The sequence below is a fragment of the Ahaetulla prasina genome, chromosome 9, assembly GCF_028640845.1.
Source record: "Ahaetulla prasina isolate Xishuangbanna chromosome 9, ASM2864084v1, whole genome shotgun sequence".
Classification (NCBI taxonomy): domain Eukaryota; kingdom Metazoa; phylum Chordata; class Lepidosauria; order Squamata; family Colubridae; genus Ahaetulla; species Ahaetulla prasina.
Window position 1 is genome coordinate 19,913,770 of NC_080547.1, and position 22,999 is coordinate 19,936,768.

At 41.5% G+C, this 22,999-nt stretch overlaps 1 protein-coding gene across 9 annotated transcripts in view; it reads left to right on the forward strand.

Annotated features, from left to right (window-relative positions):
- The window catches only part of ARHGAP32 (Rho GTPase activating protein 32), a 200,145-nt gene that overhangs the window by 97,088 nt on the left and 80,058 nt on the right, over positions 1–22,999 (forward strand). For 5 of the 9 annotated variants that reach the window (XM_058194899.1, XM_058194901.1, XM_058194906.1 and 2 more), the window contains 6 exons: positions 1,937–2,023; positions 13,052–13,189; positions 14,206–14,298; positions 16,001–16,123; positions 18,424–18,501; positions 20,731–20,812. In XM_058194899.1, coding sequence (XP_058050882.1) covers positions 1,937–2,023; positions 13,052–13,189; positions 14,206–14,298; positions 16,001–16,123; positions 18,424–18,501; positions 20,731–20,812 — 601 coding nt within the window. Of the gene's footprint in view, positions 1–1,936; positions 2,024–13,051; positions 13,190–14,205; positions 14,299–16,000; positions 16,124–18,423; positions 18,502–19,296; positions 19,375–20,730; positions 20,813–22,999 lie in introns of all 9 variants that reach the window. The other 4 variants (XM_058194900.1, XM_058194902.1, XM_058194904.1 and 1 more) reach the window with 1 other exon arrangement.

Here is a 22,999-nt window from a genome sequence, read left to right on the forward strand (position 1 = left end):
TGTTTTACTCTGTATTTATATGTATGTTTTTTATCAGGCTGTAAACTGCCCTGAGTCCCTTGGGAGATAGGGCGGTATAAAAATGTGAATAAATAAATAAATAAATAAATAAATAAATAAATAAATAAATAAATAAATAAAGCTATTGGTTCCTCCAAACCGATATTTCCAATGATCAGCTGTGCAGCGCAGTTTAGCTTTGCTAGCAGGAAATCCTGCTTTCCAGTGAAGCTAAATCGCGCAGCACAGCTTATTCTCCCCGCCTCGCTGTTCCACTTACCTTCCCAAGCCTCCTTTTGGTGCGCACTGCACATATGCACACAGCGCGCATTTGTCGCACAGCCTGCATGTGCAGCCAGCAAACCGGTAGCAAGATTTCATCACTGGGATGGACCATGGTAGCAATTCTGGGATTTGTTAGAACTGGTGGATGCTAGGATTTCTTCTTCTTCTTTTTTGGTTACAAAGCTTTAGCCAAGCTGAATGCCTTTTAAGTAGTAACGCACCATATAAATACAAATTATAATGAGGTTGAAAATTTATATACTCAGTAGGATGGTAGCTGTGGGAGAGATGGAGCCTAGAATGGGTGGATATACTTTTCTGCCTGTCTGCCTTCCCATTTACTCTAGATCAAGGATATCCCACCTTGCCCAATTAAAGAACTATGGACTTTAACTACCAGTAATGCTGGCTGGGGAATTCTGGAAATTGAAGTCCACAAGTCTTTCCCAGGTTGGATGGCTCTGCCCTAGATGATGGAGAGTTCTTACCAGAAGCATGATTGAATAAAGCATTTCGGAAGACCTTTTAAATTTTTTGATTTCTCCTACAAAGTATCATGTATATACACATATATTAAAATATATTTCAAGGCTCCGACTAATGAACTCAAGCAAATCAGAACTCTGAGACTTGGCTGCTTCTCAAAGTTCTTATTTAATGAGTACATCATATTGGCACAGCTTCAATGGAAAACCAAATCTAAATCTTTCCTGTGGTTTCAGTATAATTAAACTAGGATATAACCCCATCCCCAAGTGTCATAGGTCACGTTGACCAATTGGGTTAATTGGCGGGCTCTTCAGGCACTTCTTCCCAAATCTTATCTATTGCCAGTAGAGATGACCTTGGTTCTCATGAGAAATCTCTTTGTTGTGTCTAGTAATGCATTCCAATCTCCTCCCCTCCACCCTTTTTGCTCTGTGTGTCAACTGAGGAACAAAAAGATGGTTTTGGCCAGGTTCAGGTACACATATACATACACACACACACACACACACACACACACACACACACACACACACACAGTAGATCACTGCTTCTCCCCAATTTTACAAACCCAAGATCAGAAAGAACAATCTACTTCAATTAATCTTTCTTTAATGAGCAGTGATTCTCATCATTTTCGCCATTATCTATCCACTGCAGGATGAATGCCTCTTCCACATGTTTCCAACCTATTTGGTCCTGAGCTTTCTTTTGCCAATTGGGCCCTCAATACTGTACATTGACATCTGGAAATGTTTTATTACTTAATCTTTAAAGATGATTAAGGTGTCTAGTTAGAAGGTTGCCTTAAGTAGTGATGGATCGTGGAATTGTTTCTATAAACCTAGTACTAAAAACTTCTGCCGGCTAGGAATTTTAAGTTCTAAAACTTACTTCAACAGTATTGGCTTTTTAAGACATTTGATGTTACAAGATGCACGTTATTGGATTGATACCAGAGTATAGAATATTTCTAATCTATTGAGCCAAAACCAAAACAACCAGCTCACTTTATAATAATTGTTTCTTTGATAAGAAAATGCATTTTGAAGGAAGTTGCGTTTAAATTTTCTACTTTTTATATGTTTGGCTTATCTTTGTTAACTGACTTAGTCTCTCTGTATCTCTCTTTCTCCTCTCCCCCTCCCCACCACCCCTGGAATAGCTTTCACTCCCCGAGGAACAGAATGAAGTAACAAGAAATGGCTGTGAGTCCAAGGAGCTTGTCTACCTGGTACAAATCTATTGTCAGGTAAATAATATGGCCCTTCTTCCCTTGATTTTATGAAAATGCATGAGCTGAATGATACTTGGGGGATTCTTTTTCTCCTACGTTTCTCACTGTTTATAATACGTGAAGATAATATTGGGCTTCAGGAAACACCTGAGTAGCTACTAAATTGAATCTATTTATCCTGGAATCATTTACTTATTTTTGTTGTGAGGGAAGCCACCCTCTCCCTGATGAATGAAATGTTTTAGGAAATATTAAAAAGGCAGAATATTATATTTCCCCTAAAAGAGAAAGAGAAATCTTAAGGGAGACAGAAACTCAGCCCCAGCTCCCTGCCCCCAGCAGATATTTGGTGCCCATTAAGAAGTACTGGGCCAACCTATCTACAAGACAAAAGACCTTCAGCCTCAGGGTGATGGGATCAGCCCTGACTCAAGATCCAAACCAGGTCAATGCCATTAAGCCACGATAGGACCCTTTCATCAGAACACAAGCCTGTTCATTACATCATCACCCTCCCAGCTTCAACCAAACCTGGGAGCTCAGACAAACTCAGCTGTGACCTCTGCATAGCCCAATGGGAGTCTGACAGCAACAATAGAATACATGCTCTTGCCACAGGAACAGGAAGCTCAAGTGCAAAAAGCCCCAGAGAAGGTATAAAACCCCCTCGCTGTCAACTCCATTTTGTCAGTTGCCCAGAAATCACATGTGGTTCTGCTTCACCATTAAACCATCTTTCCAATCAGCCTCCATGTTTCCGGTGTCTTTCTCCCCACTTGGAACTGAGCCAGATGGATATTCCTTCCAACATTTGGATACAATGAGAAATGTAATTACATTAAGGAGTATCCAGGAAGTGATGGTTCAGGCTTTACTCAAAATGTTTCTGTCACCCATGCTAACATATTAATAACTTGCACTATGCATGTTGAATATGCATAAATACACCACTTGCCAGCCCGCTTCCTACAAAGTCAACAATGGAAGATGGATTTGTTTGACACCCATATGATTCACTTCACAGCCGCGGCAAAAATAAAATAAAATGTAAAATTGGGCATGACTTGCTTAACAATCACCTTGTTTAACAACGGAAATGCTGGCCCCAAACTGTGGTCGTAAGTCAAGGAATAACTGTAGTTAGGCATGACTCCAAAGCCATCCCTTGAGAGAGGGGGGGGAGTGTAGGTGGGTTTTATGATAAAACGATGATAAAACCTCAAAGGACCTTTATTGCAACCTTAAATATGTGTGTTTTTCCCAGTTCATGCTGGAAGCAGAAAACAGCTTTGGAGGTTTAGAACTTTAATCTTTGTACTGCAGGGCAGAGAATTTGAGAATTTGTGCTAGGTTGTGGATTTCAGCTACAAAATACTCTGCATATCCCTGAGCTCAGGCACTGAGATATACCTAGTGGTTAATAATAAGAAGTCTTCTGAGCTGTATTTCCAATTACAGAATATTCTTCCACCTTCTTTTTCACCTGCCAGAGTCTGACAGGTTTTTTTTTTTGTCCATCTCATCCTCTTAACATTTTTATTGGTATGAAATTTTTTCTGGTTTTTTTTTCTTCTAAAGACTTTCTAGAGAGGACCGTTTTAAGCTCTGCTGATTTTTAACAGAAAAATTGTTTTAACAGTTTTAGCTGATTAATCGTGGTGTTCTTCATCTATCTTGAGTTTATTTGTGTTCTTGTTATTTACAGTCCGGGCAGTTATTTATTTATTTTATTTATTTATTCGATTTGTATACCGCCCTTCTCCCGAAGGACTCAGGGTGGTTCACAGCCAATAAAAATACAAAAAATACATATAACATAAGTTAAAAACAGTATAAAAAAACTAATTCAATATATGGCCTAAAAATTGGAATAAGATTAAAACCCCATTTAAAAACCCCAATTAAAAACTACATTTAAGCTAGCCCTGCATGCTGAAACAAAAGCGTCTTCAGCTCGCGGCGGTAGGTCCAGAGGTCGGGGAGTTGATGAAGCCCCAGAGGCAGCTCGTTCCAGAGGGCAGGGCCCCCCACAGAGAAGGCCCTCCCCCTGGGGGTTGCCAGCTGACATTGTTTGGCCGACGGTACCCGGAGGAGGCCCTCTCTGTGTGAGCGCACAGGTCGGTGGGAGGCTACTGGTGGCAGTAGGCGGTCCCGTAAGTAACCCGGTCCTATGCCATGGAGCGCTTTAAAGGTGGTGACCAGCACCTTGAATTGGACCCGGAAGACCACCGGGTCTTCTGTTACTATTATCAGTAACAAATACACATAATATGCAGTACTGACCACACCTGGAACACTACATCCACTTTTGGTCACCACGTTACAAAAAAAATATGTTGAGAGTTTGGAAAAAGTGCAGAGAAGAGCAACTGGGATGATTGAAGGCCTGGAGGCTAAACTATATATTTGTAGGAACGGGATATGGCTAATCTAGAGAAAAGAAGGACTGGGGGGGACATGATGGCAGCATTCCAGTATTTAAGGGGCTGCCACAAAGAAGAGTTGGGGGGGTATGTTTCAATATATTTTCCAAAGCACCAAAAGACAAGTCAAGAAACAGTGGATGGAAACTAATCAAGGAGAGAAGCAACCTGGAATTAAGGAGAAACTTCCTAACAGTGGGAATAATTAATCAGTAGAACGTCTGGCCTTCAGAAGTTTTAGATGATTCATCACTGGAGGTTTTTAAGAAGAAACTAGACAGCCACTTATCTGAAATAGTATAGGTCCATTATGGCGAACCTATGGCACGCGTGCCACAGGTGGCACACGGAGCCATATATCGGTGGGTACGCGAGCTCAGCTCCAGAGGCTGTTTACGGCCTCCGGAGGGTCTCCGGGTGGGGTGGGGAAGGCCGTTTTCACCCTTCCCAGGCTCCTAGAAAGGTTCTGGAGCCTGGGAAGGACGAAAAATGGGCCCACTGAGCCATCGCGTGCCAAAAGTGGGGGGAGCACGGGGGGTCGCACGCACATGTGTGGGGTGTTAGGGCACATAGAATTATGGGTGTGAGAATGCGCGCGCACGCCTCCCCTGCGCTCCCCCCCCGCTTTTGGCACGTGATGGCAAAAAGGTTACCCATCACTGGTATAGGTTCTCCTGCTTGAGCAGGGAGTTGGACTAGAAGACCTCCAAGGTCCCTTCCCTTCAGGTCTATTCCGACCCCCACTGTCAAAGACCTTGGAGTTTTCATATCCAATGATCTAAGTGCCAAAGCCCACTGCAACTACATCGCAAAAAAGGCTTTAAGAGTTGTAAACCTAATCTTACGTAGCTTCTTCTCCAGAAACACTACACTACTAACCAGAGCTTATTAAACCTTTTCCAAACCAATTCTTGAATACAGCTCGCCTGTCTGGAACCCATACCACATTTCAGACATCAATACAATTGAACGTGTCCAGAAATATTTTACAAGAAGAGTTCTCCACGCCTCTGAATACAACAAAATACCTTATGCCACCAGACTTGAAATCTGGGGTTTAGAAAACTTTTAGAACTCTGCCGCCTTCGACAGGACCTGTGTTTAACTCATAGAATCATCTATTGCAATGTCCTTCCTGTTAAAGACTACTTCAGCTTCAATCACAACAATACAAGAGCAAACAATAGATTTAAACTTAATGTTAACCGCTTCAATCTTGATTGCAGAAAATATGACTTCTGTAACAGAATCATCAGTGCTTGGAACACTTTACCTGACTCTGTAGTCTCCTCCCAAAATCCCCAAAGCTTTAACCAAAAACTGTCTACTATTGACCTCACCCCATTCCTAAGAGGTCCGTAAGGGGCGTGCATAAGAGCACAAGTGTGCCTACCGTTCCTGTCCTATTGTTTTCTTTCATTATATCCAATTAATATAGTTGTTGCATGCTTATGCTTATATATATATGCTTATATATTATATAGTTATTTTCATGCTTATGCTTATATATACTGTTGTGACAAAATAAACAAATAAAATAAATAAATAAATTCTGATTGATTGACTTCACTTGTGGCAAACTTAAATACTGCCTGTCCCCCAGGTCACCTTTCCCAGCACCCAGCAAATTTGATCAGTTACAGCATACCTCCTCTTTCAAGAGGGAAAAATCTGTGTGCCTTCAATGCCCCTTTGCTAGGGCCTTATGTCGTCTGGTCTTGAACAAACGTTGTTATTCCTAATAGAGACAAATGTTGACATCCCCCAGTCAACGTGCCTGCTGCTTTCGAAACTGTAATCTACACGAGGGCAAAAAAGGCCACGGCTTTCAACAAAGAGGAAATCAACATGGCTCTTGAACATTAAAAAAAAGTCTTGGGCTTGTTACCATTATTTATAAAATCTGAAAAAAACCAAAAGTGCCAGTGGAAGACGGTCATTGGTTAAACTGGATCCAGAAATTAACTTATTAAGTTTGGCATCTATCCATGTACTTTTCAAAAGGCCTCGGCTGCTTAGAAGCAATTTGTTGCAAAGAAGAGGGGCATTGTAGAAAGCCAGAGAAATGAGTCATTCTCGCAATAGCCCGTTTGAAACTTCTGGACTGGAAAATTTGTTTCTTTCCCTTCACTGAGTAGCTCCCCGAATGCACTTCAATTTATCAACTTTGTAAGCAGATAAGTAGACTTAAAAATAATAAAATACCACGGCTTTCATACACTCTCCCTTTAACGTGGCCCACTTGAAATTCTCTGATTTTTTAGTCTCACTAAATATATGTGATCCAGAAACATCTTTCTTTTGGAGGGAGAGGAGAGAGTTCATAACAAATTTACCTCTCTTTTTTTTCTCCTTCCTTCCTTCCTTCCTTCCTTCCTTCCTTCCTTCCTTCCTTCCTTCCTTCCTTCCTTCCTTCCTTCCTTCCTTCCTTCATGTTAACATGCTATTTTTAAGTTATAAGTTGCTTGAAACAAAAATGAGGAGGACTTTTGACCAACACAACAGTGTTGTTTTCCCATTCAATCACCTAAGATTAGGTATGAGTGAGAAATTATACCTGTTTTTCCTGTGTATTATCTCATTCTATCACAATGGCCCTAGGGCAGGGGGTCTGCAACCTTAAGTACTCAAAGAGCCATTTGGACCCGTTTCCCAGCAGAAAAGAAAACACTGGGAGGCAGAAAACCTGGGTGGGCGTGGCCAACTCGATGTCACTCACTTCCGCTAGTCACATGACCCCCCCAGCCACACTGTCATTAGGGCAGAGACCCAGTTGTTAAAAAACACCGGGAACCACAAAATCCTTTCGACATATATTTCTCTCCCCTCTCTCCCTCTTCCCCCCGCTCTCCCTCTGAATTTCTTTCTCTCTCTCTCTCTCTCTCTCTCTCTCTCTCTCTCTCTCTCTGTGTGTGTGTGTGTGTGTGTGTGTGTGTGTGTGTGTCTGTGTGTGTGTGTGTGTATCTCTGTCTCTGCCCTGGCTGCTTCTTTGTCCCCCACGGTTGCCTCGGGCCAGGCGAGGAGTGACTGGGAGGGGAAGGCCAGTCAGTGGTGGGATCACCCAACAGGGAGCCATAGCAGAGGACCCAAAGAGTCACATGTGGCTCGGGAGCCACAGGTTGCTGACCCCCTGCCCTAGGGATAGACTAGTCAGAAGTCTTTTTAATTGTCATCTCCTTCTCCTCCCTCTCCCCTCCTCCTTCTCCTCATGCACCACCACAAAAAAATGATAAAAAGCAATGTTCAGGCTTTGCATTGGGTGATTAAATTGGATTGGAAAATGGTACAGTATGTAATTGTATATTGAAAACTGGGAAAGATCGTTTGGTAGGGGGAGAATAGGAATGAATTTTGGATTAATTCATTAGATAACCAATTTTGCCACGTTGGTTATTTCTCCTGTTGTCCCAATAGGGCCCAACCTGTTTTCTTAACGGATGAATCCGCGGTGTAGGAAAACGGACAAAACACCTCTAGCACATCCGTTGTTTGTCTCTCATATCTTTTATACCTTCTTTGCAGCGGCTGCACATTGAAAAGCCTTTCTGGTTTCTTTTTCTTTTTTCTTTTAGCTGAGCTAAAACTTCAGGTCAGGGTCTGCTTGTTAGATTTTACTTTCCTTGTTTTCAGCAGACTGAACAATGCTTTAGCTTTGGTAATTGCAGCCATTTGTCCCAGGTTGGTTTTTCTCTCCTTTTGAGCCTGAAGAGATGTTGAGAAACTGGACAAATGGCTGGCAATTACAATTTCAGTGAGTGATGTACCTTGGCAGTTCTTTCTATCATGGAGCAAGGTGCTGTTTAACTGTGAATTGGAGAGAAAGGTTATACCTAACTGAATACCCCTGGAATATAATACGGTAGGTGTGAAAGTTAAAAGCAAAGTCTTCCTTCTTGGACTCCTAGTAACTGCATGAATGTGCCCAGGTTGTTGCTTTTGAGTCAGGATAGAAATGGTTCACTATTGCTTTCTTCTTGGCAGTAGCTGTATCAAAATCAGTTTCCAGTTTTATTCTCCTCTTCCATCAATGTGTTATTAGATGTAAATAAGCCCCAGTCCCCAAGACGGTTGTTTCGTAGGAAGCTTCTTCCTTTCAAGTCTTTAAAGGAGGCCCATCTTCATAAATTCATAAGTTGTTCCTTTAATGTTCATGAGGAGCTAACTGGCTGTGGCTGAAAAAAAAATGGTACACACTTTATGGATGTGGTTAGGTTTGTAACTGTCAGACAGGGAAAGACCAGGTCCGCACATGAAGGTCCGGTTAAACCGATTTATTGCAAGTCATGCCTATGCACAGGCATCTTCTCAACTAACGGTTAGCAACAACTAACGGTGTTGTGGTCCGCCAGCAGCCTGCGGAGCTGGCAACAGAGTCAGACAGCAATGAGGCTGAGGAAGAACATGGGCCAGTCCTGGAGGCTGGGGAAGGCCCGGATGAGGGCTCTGCGTCTGAGACAGAGGTGGGGCCAGGGCCATTGGGGAGTGATGTGCGGACTCCAGAGGCTGACTAGTGAGGCAGAGGAACAGGAAGAGCCTGTTCCTAATGCACGCATGAGAAGAGCTGCCAGAAGGCAAGAGCAGCTACAGCAAAGAGGACAACTCGGGAGTAGGACAAGAGATGATTGGCCCCTCCCATAAGGCTTAAAAGACCAGCAACAGCATTTGGACTCTTTGCCGGAAAACAACGGTGATAGCTTTGTCTTGTTGCATTTGTATCAGTGTCTTCTGAACTTTTGCCAAGAAAGGCATTTGGCAGTTTGCCTAATTGGACCAAAGTTGGTGATAGGACTGAGGAATTGTGTTGGGAGGAATTTGTTTAGCTTAGTTGAACTACGCTGAGAATAGTTAATTCTCAGCTGTTATAATAAAGTTTGTTTGTTTTTACACTGACTGAGTTTCTTACTACTTACTTGCGCCTGGGTCACAAAACTTTAGATAAAAGTGAGTGGGATTCAAAGGAAGTTGGACTTCACTTGTGGCTACGTTGGGATTCTAGGCTGATCCCTGTTTTAACTCCGCCCCCTGTTTCTGCTACACTGTCTCTTACAGTGACCAACTATTTCCATCTAAAGACTTCATACTACTTGATATTAGGTCACATTTTCACCCAGAGGTGCTTTTTGAATGCATTTGAGCCATGATTGCTAGAATTGCTAACATGGTCTTTTGTATGACAATTCTCGCCTTAAGTTACCTGGAGAATAGCACCCTAGGACAGCGGTCACCAACTGGTGGTCCGCGGACCACTGGTGCTCCGTGAGAAAATTTTGGTGGTCCGCAGAAAGATTATTTGCATTTTTTATATTGCACTAAATCAGAGGTCCTCAGATTATGGCCCCTGGGACAGATACGTGCCATGAATGTTTGTGTTGCTGCACAGAGTCTCCCCCTTTGGGGTCTTTTTGTGTGGGTCAGAGGGGGACAGACTTGGGGTCTGCTTTGGTCTCCTGGTGCAGGGCTTTGGGCAAAGGCTAGCAGCACTTCCCTCTGTTTGGAAAGCCTATGCTTGTAGTCCTCAGTGAGGTGCTTCTGCTGAGCCTCCTTCTCGGTCAGATCCAGTTTGAACTGAGCTGTTTTGCCAACTCTTTCTCGTGTGGATGCTTAGCTCCAACAACTGCTTCCTGTTGTGGCCCTATGGAGCCCAGGCGGGGAGGCAAGGAGTGGGTGGGAGGAGAGAAGTGAGTAAAGGCCAGTGAGGTGCCCCTCAATGTGAGTGACATTGAGTTGGCCACGCCTACCTAGTCACATGACCACCTAGCCACACCCACCCAACTGGTCATTAGGCAGATCATATCAGTGGTCCGCGGGATTTAAAATTATGAATTTAGTGATCCCTGAAGTCTGAAAGGTTGGTGACCCCTGCCCTAGGAGAAGCTGTATTTAAATTATAGAAATGCTGAGAGGTGTCAATCCAGATAGATCTCAATTACAGGTTTTAATGCAGGATCGTGGTAACATGGAGGAGTTATCAGTTCCTTATACTTTTTTTTTAGCATTAAACAGAAAGTCTTCAATGGTAGGTATGAAAAGATCCTGTCTCAGATTTTTCCAGAGGAGTCTTCATAGCTATTGTGATTCAAACTTTTCCTCACACACGGAAAGTCATCCCAATGCAATTGCTTATAAAGAACAGGAAAGCTTTGCTGATTAATACTATCTGGAGTATTCTCAATGCTGCATACCTATTAGTCAGAAATGTTCTATTACTGTATCTTTTTTTTGAGTAACCTTGAGTTACCTGCTTATCACTCTGCAACAGTCATGCTCTGTTAAATAAATAAATTTATCGGCACTGAGGAATTCTAAATAATTTCAGGACACATAGATGGAAGATGCCATTAAACCAATAAGTAACACACTTAACTGGAGATGCTGTCCTCAAGAGAGGAGAAAACCGTTCATTATACTGGTCGATGGATTCACAGCTCCAGCTACAAAAGAGATAACAAATCCATTTCCTTAGCAGTTTTCATCGTTTGGCAAATACTGTGCCGCTAAAAAAAAATGCTGCGTGCTACAGATTTATTTCTGGGTATTGCACTCAATATTCTTATTGCTAGCACTTATCTCGGTCTCCTTCCCTCCCTCCCTGACCTATTGTACTTATATGTTTTACATGGAAGTGTGACTGATAGCAAATTGTTTAAATTAGAAGTTTGTAAAGAGAGACTGGAATGTAATAAAGTGTTGAAAGCAGCAAATCTCTTTTCAAATAGCCAGAGACTTAAGCTGTATATTTTTCATCCTGCCATTCAGAAAGAGATTTAATCAAGAGAAATAGCCGAGCACTACAATTTTGAATGCTAGAAACCCCTTATTATTCTTCTGGTTACCTGTTTATGTGCTCTTTTTCCTTTTTTCACACTTCTTAATCATAATTTGCCTCAGCAAACATATTATTCAGATACTTATCTGCAATTGAATGTACTTCCAAAGGACTGGCTTGAAAAATTAACATGAGGAAAGAAGGCATCCATATTCGGGAGTGGGATAAATGCATTCGTAAAATACATCTACCTAAGAGACTTTGGCATAATGGTACTTTGTCATAATTATTGCCCGTGTTCACTTGTTTTCCTGATTTCTTTGTTTGCTTTTTGGCTGTCTACGCCACTGGATATGATTTGGAAATATTTCAATTCAAAAGCTTTTTATGGTAGCATTTGAGTATTCAAGAGAGTTCGTCTGTTGGAGATTACATCTCCCTCTCCCCCGAACTATTGTTGATCAAGCTGATCCTCATATTTCAGATGCAGAATCGTTTCTTCAACTGTCATTAATATTTTAATTCCAATCTCAGAGACTCCAAGAAAGAAGGTGCTTGCTGTGTATTATTTTGGTGCCCTTTGTGGCCCTGATGTAAAGTAGTTGAATAACTACTGAATATTCATGCCAACTTCAGTTCTAATATCTCAGCATTCAAAGGTATTTTTAACTAATTGGCTAATTAGTTAAATGTCATGTAAACTAATGTAAAAAAGATGTGGAGACTCTAGAAAGAGTGCAGAGAAGAGCAACAAAGATGATTAAGGGACTGGAGGTTAAAACATATGAAGAACGGTTGCAGGAACTGGGTATGTCTAGTTTAATGAAAATAAGGAGACAAGATAGCAGTGACTTCCAATATCTCAGGGGTTGCCACAAAGAAGAGGGAGTCAAGCTATTCTCCAAAGCACCTGAGGGCAGGTCAAGAAGCAATGGAGGGAAATTAATCAAGGAGAGAAGCAACTTGGAACTAAGGATGAATTTCCTAACATTTAGAACAATTAATCAGTGGAACAACTTGCCTCCAGAAGTTGCGAATGCTCCAACACTGGAAGTTTTTAAGAAGATGTTGGATAACCATTTGTCTGAAGTGGTGTAGGGTTTCCTGCCTAAGCAGGGGGTTGGACTAGAAGACCTCCAAGGTCCCTTCCAACTCTGCTGTTCTATCATCCTAGCCATTGTCTATCCACTGTAGGATAAAGGCCTCTTCTGTATGTTTTCAACCAATATGGTCATGACCTTTCCTTTGCCAGATGGGCCTGCAATACTTGCTGATGTCGCTCCATCCTGTTTTAGGTCTCTTTTGTGGACACTTTTTATCAAGTGGCATCCATTCTATGGCTGTCTTGGAGTCACCCACCTGCCATCAGTTCTTCTTGCTATGTGACCAGCCCATTTCCATTTCAATTCTTTGACTCTTTGGATGGCATCCTATATTTTCAATTGTTCTCTAATCCACATGCAGGTCTTTCTATCTTGTCTTGTGATGCCAAGCATGTATCCTTCCATGGCTTTTTGTGACACTTGTAGCTTTTGTATTGATTGTGAGTCCATGTTTCTCTGGCGTATGTTAGAACAGATAGGACACCCTAATTGAAAATGTTTCTCTTCAGGCATAGGGGGAGGTTGTCCTTGAAAGTTACACTTGCCATTATAATGGTGTTATTCAAAATATTATATTATATAATGACTTAAGGAATTTTAATTAGAGGTTGAAACTGATTAGCAAAACCTGATTGAGCGAAAACGTGATTATATGTGGAATGATGATAATAATCAGGTTCACAGAGACCTTGCACATTTGTGAATGAATGAATTAAATGACACTGTAGATTTTTTTTTTCCCTGTCTGCAGGGCAAGAGCTGGATTGTGAAGAGGAGTTACGAAGACTTTAGAGTGCTTGATAAACATCTTCACCTATGTATTTATGATCGGCGCTTTTCTCAGCTCTCAGAGCTACCCCGTTCGGATGCCCTGAAGGATAATCCGGAGGTAAAATAATGAAGTTTTGTTACTAGCTGAAAAGTTCTAGTTACAGAATAATATTTTTGGAGGAGAAGTATCTCTGAGGCTTTCATGTCATTATTTATTTATATCCCGCCTTCATTATCTTTTACCAAAAACTCAAGGCAGCAAACTTAATACTCCTTTCTCTCTTATTTTTCCCACAACAACAACAATGGAGAAGAAGGGTTGGTTGGGTTAGAAGAGTGTGACTGGCCCAATGTCACCCAGCCAGTTTTAATGCCTAAGATGCGACTAGAATTCACTGTCTCTTAAACCAGTCTCCTCACTGGTTTTAGCCTAGTGCCTCTAAATTCTGTAGAGAGACATATACAGTATATCACAGAAGTGAGTACACCCCCTCACAGATTGTAAATATTTAAGTATATCTTTTCATATGACAACACTGAAGAAATGACACTTGGCTGCAATGTAAAGTAGTGAGTATACAGCTTGTATAACAGTGTAAATGTGCTGTCCCCTCAAAATAATGCAACACACAGCCATTAATATCTAAACTGCTGGCAACAAAAAGTGAGTGAGACATCCCTAAGTGATAATGTCCAAATGGGGCCCAAAGTGTCCATATTTTGTGTGGCCACCATTATTTTCCAGCACTGCCTTAACACTCTTGGCTAGAGTTCACCAGCGCTTCACAGGTTGCCACTGGAGTCCTCTTCCATTCCTCCATGACGACGTGATGGAGCTGGTGGATGTTAGAGACCTTGTGCAACGCCACCTTCCATTTCAGAATACCGAGGGACTTCTGTGATATACTATGTCTATGTCTATATCGATATCTATATCATCCATCCATCCATCTATCTATCCATCTATCTATCTATCTTTCTATCTACACACACACACACGAACACACACACACAGGGAGAGAGGGGAGGGAGGGTGGGGGAAGGAGAGGGAGAGATTGCTTCAGTTATATCCCCTAATATACAGGATGCCCTGCATCAGTAGAATTATCACACTTTTTCCCTCATCCTTTGCAGCTTGTTACCCAGATGCTGATGGCTTACCTGTCCCGACTCTCAGCCATTGCTGGCAACAAGATAAATTGCGGTCCTGCTCTCACATGGATGGAGGTACAAAAGCCCACTTCATCTTCTCCTCAATTCATCAAATGCTTTGTGCCTACCAGTCTGCCAGCAGCACATTAAATGGAAATAGGGAAGGTTTCTAAATTAGAAAATGCCAGTCAGGCCCCCCCCTGCTCTTAGGCTACCCAGGATAAAAGCGGGAGTACATCCTCATCCTTAATTATATAGATCCTCCTGAATCAAGCCACTGGCCAAAAAGTCCTCTTTATTGAGATTATGGCCCACGTAGGCTACCGTGCTGGTCAAGTGTATATTGGTAGATACACTCAGTCTGCAGCTGAGAGTGAGCAGCTGAAATTCTCAAAGGCAGCCCCTTGGCACAACACCTTGCAGTAGTCTAGGTGAGGAGTAATTAGGCCACGAGTCACTTAGCCAGGGCCTCAAATTCCAGGTAGGGCTGCATATGGCACCCAGCTGGACAACTCTGCTCTCTCCCAACCCCTGATTTCCCACCTGTCCATGTAGTAGTAGCTACGAGTCCAAGATGTCTTACAGTTCACAGACCTACTCTTTGATGGATAGTTGCCATTAAGAGGCAACCCTGGAGATGTCAGAAACCTTTCCCCGCCATCCAGCCAAGAGCTGAAGTAGCTTCTTGAGTGAGAAGTGAAATGTCTTCAAAGAAAAACCAGGAAGCCCAGTCGCCACTTGGAAAAAGTACCTTTGGGGCTGTAGTGAACAACTAACTTCATCTTCAGGGGTTCAAGCGATAGCTTGTTTTGCCCTGTGTAAACCTTCATATCCCCTAGTCAAGAAGTTGATAGCACCTCTTGCGCAGTTTAGGAGAGCAGTGGATAATGTATCGATGATATAGCTATGAACACTAATCATGGCCTAATCAGAGGCTTAAAATATTAAGGGGTCTTCCAGGTAGGAGAGGCCAGCTCAAATGATCTCTCCCACTACTACTCAAGACTAACTGGAACTGCCCTTCCAAAGGAAGTAGTGGAACCCTTATAAAATAGAGTTCTACTTTCTGCAGAGGTTGGGTGTACTGCCCAGTCAGTGGTGGGATTCAAAAATTTTTTACTACTGGGTCTGTGGGCGGGGCTTGGTGGGCATGGCAGGGGAAGGATACTGTAAAATCCCCATTCCCACCCCACTCCAAGGGAAGGATACTGTAAAATTTCCATTCCCTCCCCAGTCCAGGGAAGGATACTGTAAAATCCCCATTCCCACCCCACTCCAGGAGAAAGATACTGTAAAATCCCCATTCCCTCCCCACTCCAGGAGAAGGATACTGTAAAATTTCCATTCCCACCCCACTCCAGGGGAAGGACACTGTAAAATCCCCTCTTCACTCCAGGGGAAGGATTCTGTAAAATCCTCATCCCGCCCCTCATCTCCTGTGCAGGGCAACAAAAGAAGACTCGGTCAGCTGGGACTCAGGAGGCAGCAAATAGATGGGGGCTGGGCCAGTCAGAGGTGGCATTTGTCGGTTCTCCGAACTACCCAAAATTTCCACTACCAGTTCGTCAGAATCGGCTGAATACCATTTCTGTGCTCGGTGCTTATTTTGTACCACAGTGCCCGTAAACTCCTTTTACACTTTTTTTCCCCCAGCAGGCAGCTCTGTTTACCTCGGCTTTCTTTACAAATCAATATGAAAGCCTCCTCTGTAAATTTGTTAATAAAAATAAATTTGCTCAGCATTCTTGGCTTTCTCACCATCTACCTTGCCTTGCAGATTGATAACAAGGGGAATCGCCTCCTAGTTCACGAGGAGTCGTCCATTAATGTTCCTGCTATTGCAGCTGCTCATGTTATCAAGAGATACATTGCCCAGGCAGCAGATGAACTCTCCTTTGAGGTAAATAACGGGAGAATAAATATATAATCATTTCAGCGCATGCCCAGAGAAAGCCAATGTTTTGTTGTGTTTTCTTCAACTAGCCAAAGACATTTTTAAAGGTCCTCTGATAGCTTTCCATGTTGCTTGTGTAACAGTATATTTTCTTATTATATATGTAATATATAAAGTATAATATAAAATATACATTATATAAAATATATGTAATATATAAAATGTACAGTACAGTGCTGTGTTGTTAATTTGGTAAAATAGATTGGTTATTCTACACTTAATTTTAAGAATGAAGACAGAGAAAATAATAGACAAGTATCTCTGGAGATTTTCAATCATTGACTACTGCAATGCTCTCTACATGGGGCTCTCCCTGAAGGGCACCCGGAAGCTCCAACTGGTCCAGAATGGGGCTGCGCGGGTGATAGAGGGAGCACCTCGTGGCTCCCATGTGACACCTCTCCTGTGCAGTCTGCATTGGCTTCCCGTGGTCTTCCGGATCTAATTCAAGAACTGGTCACCACCTTTAAAGAGCTCCATGGCATAGGACCGGGTTACTTACGGGACCGCCTACTGTCACCAGTAGCCTCCCATCGACCTGTGCGCTCCCACAGAGAGGGCCTCCTCCGGGTACCGTCGGCCAAACAATGTCGGCTGGTGACCTCCAGGGGAAGGGCCTTTTCTGTGGGGGCTCCTGCCCTCTGGAATGAGCTGCCTCTGGGGCTTCGTCAACTCCCCAACCTCCGGACCTTCCGCCGCAAGCTGAAGACGCTTTTATTCCAGCGCGCAGGGCTAGCTTAAATGTAGTTTTTAATGGGGTTTTTAATCTTATTTCAATTTTTAGGCCATATATTGAATTAGTTTTTTATACTGTTTTTTAACTTGTGTTATATGTATTTTTTGTATTTTTATTGGCTGTGAACCGCCCTGAGTCCTTTGGGAGAAGGGCGGTATACAAATCAAATCAATCAATCAATCAATCAATCAATCAATCAATCAATCAATCCAGGTCATGGTTGTCCCAAAGGTGCATTTTCATTTTTTTTAAGTGGCTACTGGACTTCCTGGTTTTTCTTTGAAGTTTCTTGGAATGAGAAGTCAAACGTCTTCAAAGAAAAACCAGAAAGTCCAGTTGCTGCTTGAAAAACATCAACACCACATTGGGACAAATAGATAAGTAAATGCAGATTTTTAAGTAGAGGTAATCCTTGATTTATGACTTATAACTGAGGCTGGAAATTTGATTGTAAATCATGTTGGTCATTAAGCAGATCATCACTTGATGGACTTGATGTGACATTTTTTGTGGCAGTCATTAAGCGAATCACCATGATTGTTAAGCAAACCCATTATCTGCAATGGACTTTTTTTTTTTTTGCAAGGAATCAGAAGTAAATGCCGTTTTTCAGCAAAAGCCATAAATTGTGGTCACATGATCGTGAGAGCTGCAAACACCATAAATGCAGACCAGTTGCTGAACAATCAAAATGTGATTACATGGCCAATTGACCATGACTGGGGAATGTCTGCTAGAATTTTGAATCCAGGATGTAAAGTACCTTTATTTGGCCTTCTGTAACTTTAATTGGGATGCGGTGGCTCAGGGGCTAAGACAGCTGAGCTTGTTGATCAAAAGGTCGGCAGTTCGGCGGTTCGAATCCCTAGTGTTGCCGTGTAATGGGGTGAGCTCCTGTTACCAGTCCCAGCTTCTGCCAACCTAACAGTTTTGAAAGCACGTAAAAATGCAAGTAGAAAAAATAGGGACCACCTTTGGTGGGAAGGTAACAGTGTTCCGTGCGCCTTTGGCGTTGAATCATGCCGGCCACATGACCACAGAGACGTCTTCGGACAGTGCTGGCTCTTCGGCTTTGAAACGGAGATGAGCACCGCCCCCTAGAGTCGGGAACGACTAGCACGTATGTGCGAGGGGAACCTTTACCTTTACCTTTACCTTTAAATAGCCTCTAAGTGGCCGATCTTAAGTTAAGGACTACATTTCATTAGTTTGTTCAATATTCTTTCCTTATACACTGATGTTTCTAAAGTGGCTATACTTTCAATTTAACCAGCAGCCTACTTCGGGTTTTAGCTGCTATCCAGCATTTTCTTTTTATGAGTGAATAAAATGTCTACTGTGTAGCGCTCGTAATACATACTTAAATTCACACATGGGTATTTAATAGGGAAGAACTATGCTATTTATTTTAAATGCTTTTGTAATCTCAGACCGGTAAAGTAAACATTTTTATCAAACCAGACAGTGCTTTGAGTCACAATGAGAAAATATTTCATTTCTTAATTTCCAGGTTGGAGATATTGTTTCTGTTATTGATATGCCTCCAAAAGAATTGACCACTTGGTGGAGGGGGAAACATGGATTTCAGGTATGTCCAGCTATTAGATTAGTTAAATATACGTCAGGCTCTAAAAGTTGTGAAGGATAGATGCTCATGCTAAAAAAATTACTGTCTAATATATAGGTGGCTCAGTGGCTAAGACGCTGAGCTCGTCAGTCGACAGGTTGGCGGTTTGAATCCCTAGCGCCATGTAACGGGGGGAGCTCCTGTTGCTTGTCCCAGCTTCTGCTAACCTAGCAGTTTCAAAAGCACATAAAAAATGCAAGTAGAAAAATAGGGACCACTTTCGGTGGGAAGGTAACAGTGTTCCAGTCACCTTTGATGTTGAGTCATGCCGGCCACATGACCACGGAGACGTCTTCGGACAGTGCTGGCTCTTCGGCTTTGAAACGGAGATGAGCACCGCCCCCTAGAGTCGGGAACGACTAGCACGTATGTGCGAGGGGAACCTTTACCTTTACCTTTACCTTTAAATAGCCTCTAAGTGGCCGATCTTAAGTTAAGGACTACATTTCATTAGTTTGTTCAATATTCTTTCCTTATACACTGATGTTTCTAAAGTGGCTATACTTTCAATTTAACCAGCAGCCTACTTCGGGTTTTAGCTGCTATCCAGCATTTTCTTTTTATGAGTGAATAAAATGTCTACTGTGTAGCGCTCGTAATACATACTTAAATTCACACATGGGTATTTAATAGGCAAGAACTATGCTATTTATTTTAAATGCTTTTGTAATCTCAGACCGGTAAAGTAAACATTTTTATCAAACCAGACAGTGCTTTGAGTCACAATGAGAAAATATTTCATTTCTTAATTTCCAGGTTGGAGATATTGTTTCTGTTATTGATATGCCTCCAAAAGAATTGACCACTTGGTGGAGGGGGAAACATGGATTTCAGGTATGTCCAGCTATTAGATTAGTTAAATATACGTCAGGCTCTAAAAGTTGTGAAGGATAGATGCTCATGCTAAAAAAATTACTGTCTAATATATAGGTGGCTCAGTGGCTAAGACGCTGAGCTCGTCAGTCGACAGGTTGGCGGTTTGAATCCCTAGCGCCATGTAACGGGGGGAGCTCCTGTTGCTTGTCCCAGCTTCTGCCAACCTAGCAGTTTCAAAAGCACATAAAAAATGCAAGTAGAAAAATAGGGACCACTTTCGGTGGGAAGGTAACAGTGTTCCAGTCACCTTTGATGTTGAGTCATGCCGGCCACATGACCACGGAGACGTCTTCGGACAGCGCTGATTCTTTTGGCTTTGAAATGGAGATGAGCACCACCCCCTAGAGTCGGGAACAACTAGCACATATGTGTCAGGGGAACCTTTACTGTTTATGTTCACAATGTATAAATTTGGGAGGGGGAATAGAAAATCCTCTTGATCAATGCCAGAGTAAGAGAAAATGGAAGAAGAGGAGAATTCATAATGTCTGTGGAGATTCTCAGTCATCTAGATAAGAAGAATAGAATAGAGCTGGAAGAGGCCTTGGAGGTCTTTTTAGTCCTTCGAAACCTCTAAAAATGTGAACCCCTGATTTTTTCTTTAAACCGGTGGTGAAATCCAAAATTTTTTTTTACTTCTGCTGATTGTTGGCTGCCTGCAGTTTGGCAGTTCGAATCTCGCCAGGTTCAGCCTTCGAACCTTCCAAGCAGTGGTGAAATCTAATTTTTTTAGTACCAGTTCTGTGGGTATGGCTTGGTGGGCATGGCAGGGGAAGGATACTGCAAAATCTCCATTCCCACCCCACCCCACTACAGAGAAAGGATACTGCAAAATCTCCATTCCCACACCACTCCAGGGGAAGGATACTGCAAAATCCCCATTCCCTCCCCATTCCAGTGGGAAGGATATTGCAAAATCCCCATTCCCACCCCAACTCCTACCCTCAAAACAATGCTATAGAGCACTGCACACCAGAACAACTAGATACAAGAACAGTTTTTCCCCGAAGGCCATCACTCTGCTAAACAAATAATTCCCTCAGCACTGTCAAACTATTTACTAAGTCTGCACTACTATTAATCTTCTCATTGTTCCCATCACCCATCTCTTTCCACTTATGACTGTATGACTGTAACTTTGTTGCTGGCAATCCTTATGATTTATATTGATATACTGACCATCAATTGTGTTGTAAATGTTGTACCTTGATGAACTTATCTTTTCTTTTATGTACACTGAGAGCATATGCACCAAGAAATTGTTTAAATCCCTGTGGATACAATTTCTCTTTCTATCTTCATATGTTATTCTAGGTGGGATTCTTTCCTAGCGAATGTGTTGAACTAATTAACGACAAAGTCCCTCAGTCAGTGACCAATTCTGTACCAAAGCCAGGTATGTTTGTTTGCTTTTCAAGCAAATGTGCGTCATATCACAAAATGCTGATTTAAATTCTGTTCTTTTACAGTTTTCAGTACCTTTGCTACGTTATACAGTTATTTCATTGCATTCATCCATGCAAACTTATTTCATTGTTTAGTTTGTGCTGGTCAAACATTTTCATTTACACTAACTTCTTTAATGTTTCGGGTGGGAAAAGAGATTTTTGGTAACCGTTGTCACAAATCATTGCTTGGTCATCATCATAAACCGATGTGCCTTTCCGAGTTACTCTGTAGAGGAAGTTAATCTCTTGCCAAGTAAGGCAGACGCAAAAGATAATTTGCTTTTTCTTCCATTGAACTTAATCCCTGTATTTCAGACCCAGAAGTGATTAATTGTTGTTTTGTTGGCTCTATTTTGTTGAACTAAAACCCATTGCTTATTTTTATGAATTTATATGCTGCCTTCCAAAATAAAAAAAAACAAATCTCTGCCAAAATAAATAAAATAAAACGCCTACGTGTTTTCAGACTTTCCTAAAAGTAGACAAAATGCAGCAATAAAACCACAGCACAATCAACGATTAAACACAAACACCTATGCTAATAATGAAGAGCATACAAGCAATAATTACTGAATGTAACTTCCAGCTTGTGCCTTAAGTGTCATTTACAAAGCATAGAGTCAAATTAAATGTTTGTTAAACTGCATTTTAGAAGTTGTTTTGACCTAGGACTGGTTTTTCTTTGTGTAGTTGAATATGGAATGGGTTGTGGGATAAGGAAAAAATAAACATTATGTGCATCTTTTATCATCCCAGTCTGAGGAAGGTCAGCGTTTCCAAAATGTGATTAATAAATAAAAATAAACAAAATAAAATTTGCTTAAATTGGAGAGGTGTTTTTTTTTTAAGCTTTAGGCTAGGGAAAAATTTTGAGGAACACATGCATTGTGAATCTTTTTTACAGTTTAGATTAATAACTAATTATATTGTGGTTGAGGTCAATTCAGGTGCCACTATTGTCATCACTTTTTAGTTGCTCGTGTTTTCTCAGAAGGATCAGGAGGATTTTTGGTTTTAAGACATTCAGATACCACCCGGATAAAGGGTTGCAAAGTATATTATAAGATTAAACAGACCTGAATGTGAATCTTGTTTCATCATATACCCAAAGGCAGAATTATATTGATGGAAGATGAGAGTTAGCGTATCAAAATGGGTTCTTTCCAATAGACAAAGCAACAAATTTGCTGTGTTCCCTTCAATGGTAGCTTTACTCTGTGGTCACTTAAAACAATTCTCCAATGTTTTGAAAGGATTGTCCAATTTGAGATGCTTGGGATAAGAGCAGACTTAGATAAAATCCACAACTTACTTTCTCTCTGAAACGTATTGCCTAATTCCAAATTGATTGGCAAAATCTTCTAGATCGGTCTGTTGCAATTTGGGGTAAGGATAAGGAATAGTAATATTATTATTTTTTTACAGTTGGCATAAAACTTCTGTGAAGGAAAATGCAATGTTCTCATCATCCCCCAAACATTTAGAACCAGGAGTGTTAGGATTAAATGTCTCTGTTTTGAGAAGATGCTATATGTGTTCTTTATGATGTTGATTAGCTATAATGATGTCTATGTTGTAATTTCTAAGAGAAAGCACAAACATGCCTGTTCCTTTGTGGTGTATAATTCCGTTCTTAGTTGTATGAAACTGAATGACATCAGTCTGTTGAATAGTGCTATGAAAGAGAAAGTTGGAACAGATGTTTCAGCTCTCTCTACTTTATGAAATCATGCAAACAGGTATCTTCATTTTTTTTATTGTTCTCTTCTGATTCCTTTTCTTTTGGTTGCCATCCATATCATTTGGATTGATTGTCATATCACTGCAGGTGATATGCCATCAACTTCATGCGAATGTTTTGTTTGTTAGCTTAACCTCATGCTGTTCATCTTGTTTTTACATGCGCTTTTTTGTTGTCGCCTAGTAAGTGCTTTTATTAACATTTGAGATTCTAGAAATAGCACTTTTAACAAAATAGAAGATGTGGATTGAAGTTGCTTGTCTAGGAAACACATGTTGTTAAAAATCCCTTAACATTTGTGCCTTTTCTAGAAGTTGAAAACATTGCTAATACTATTATGCAAATGGGAGTTGATCCTGGCAGTGCCTGGATAAATGTAATCCTATTTTGTGAG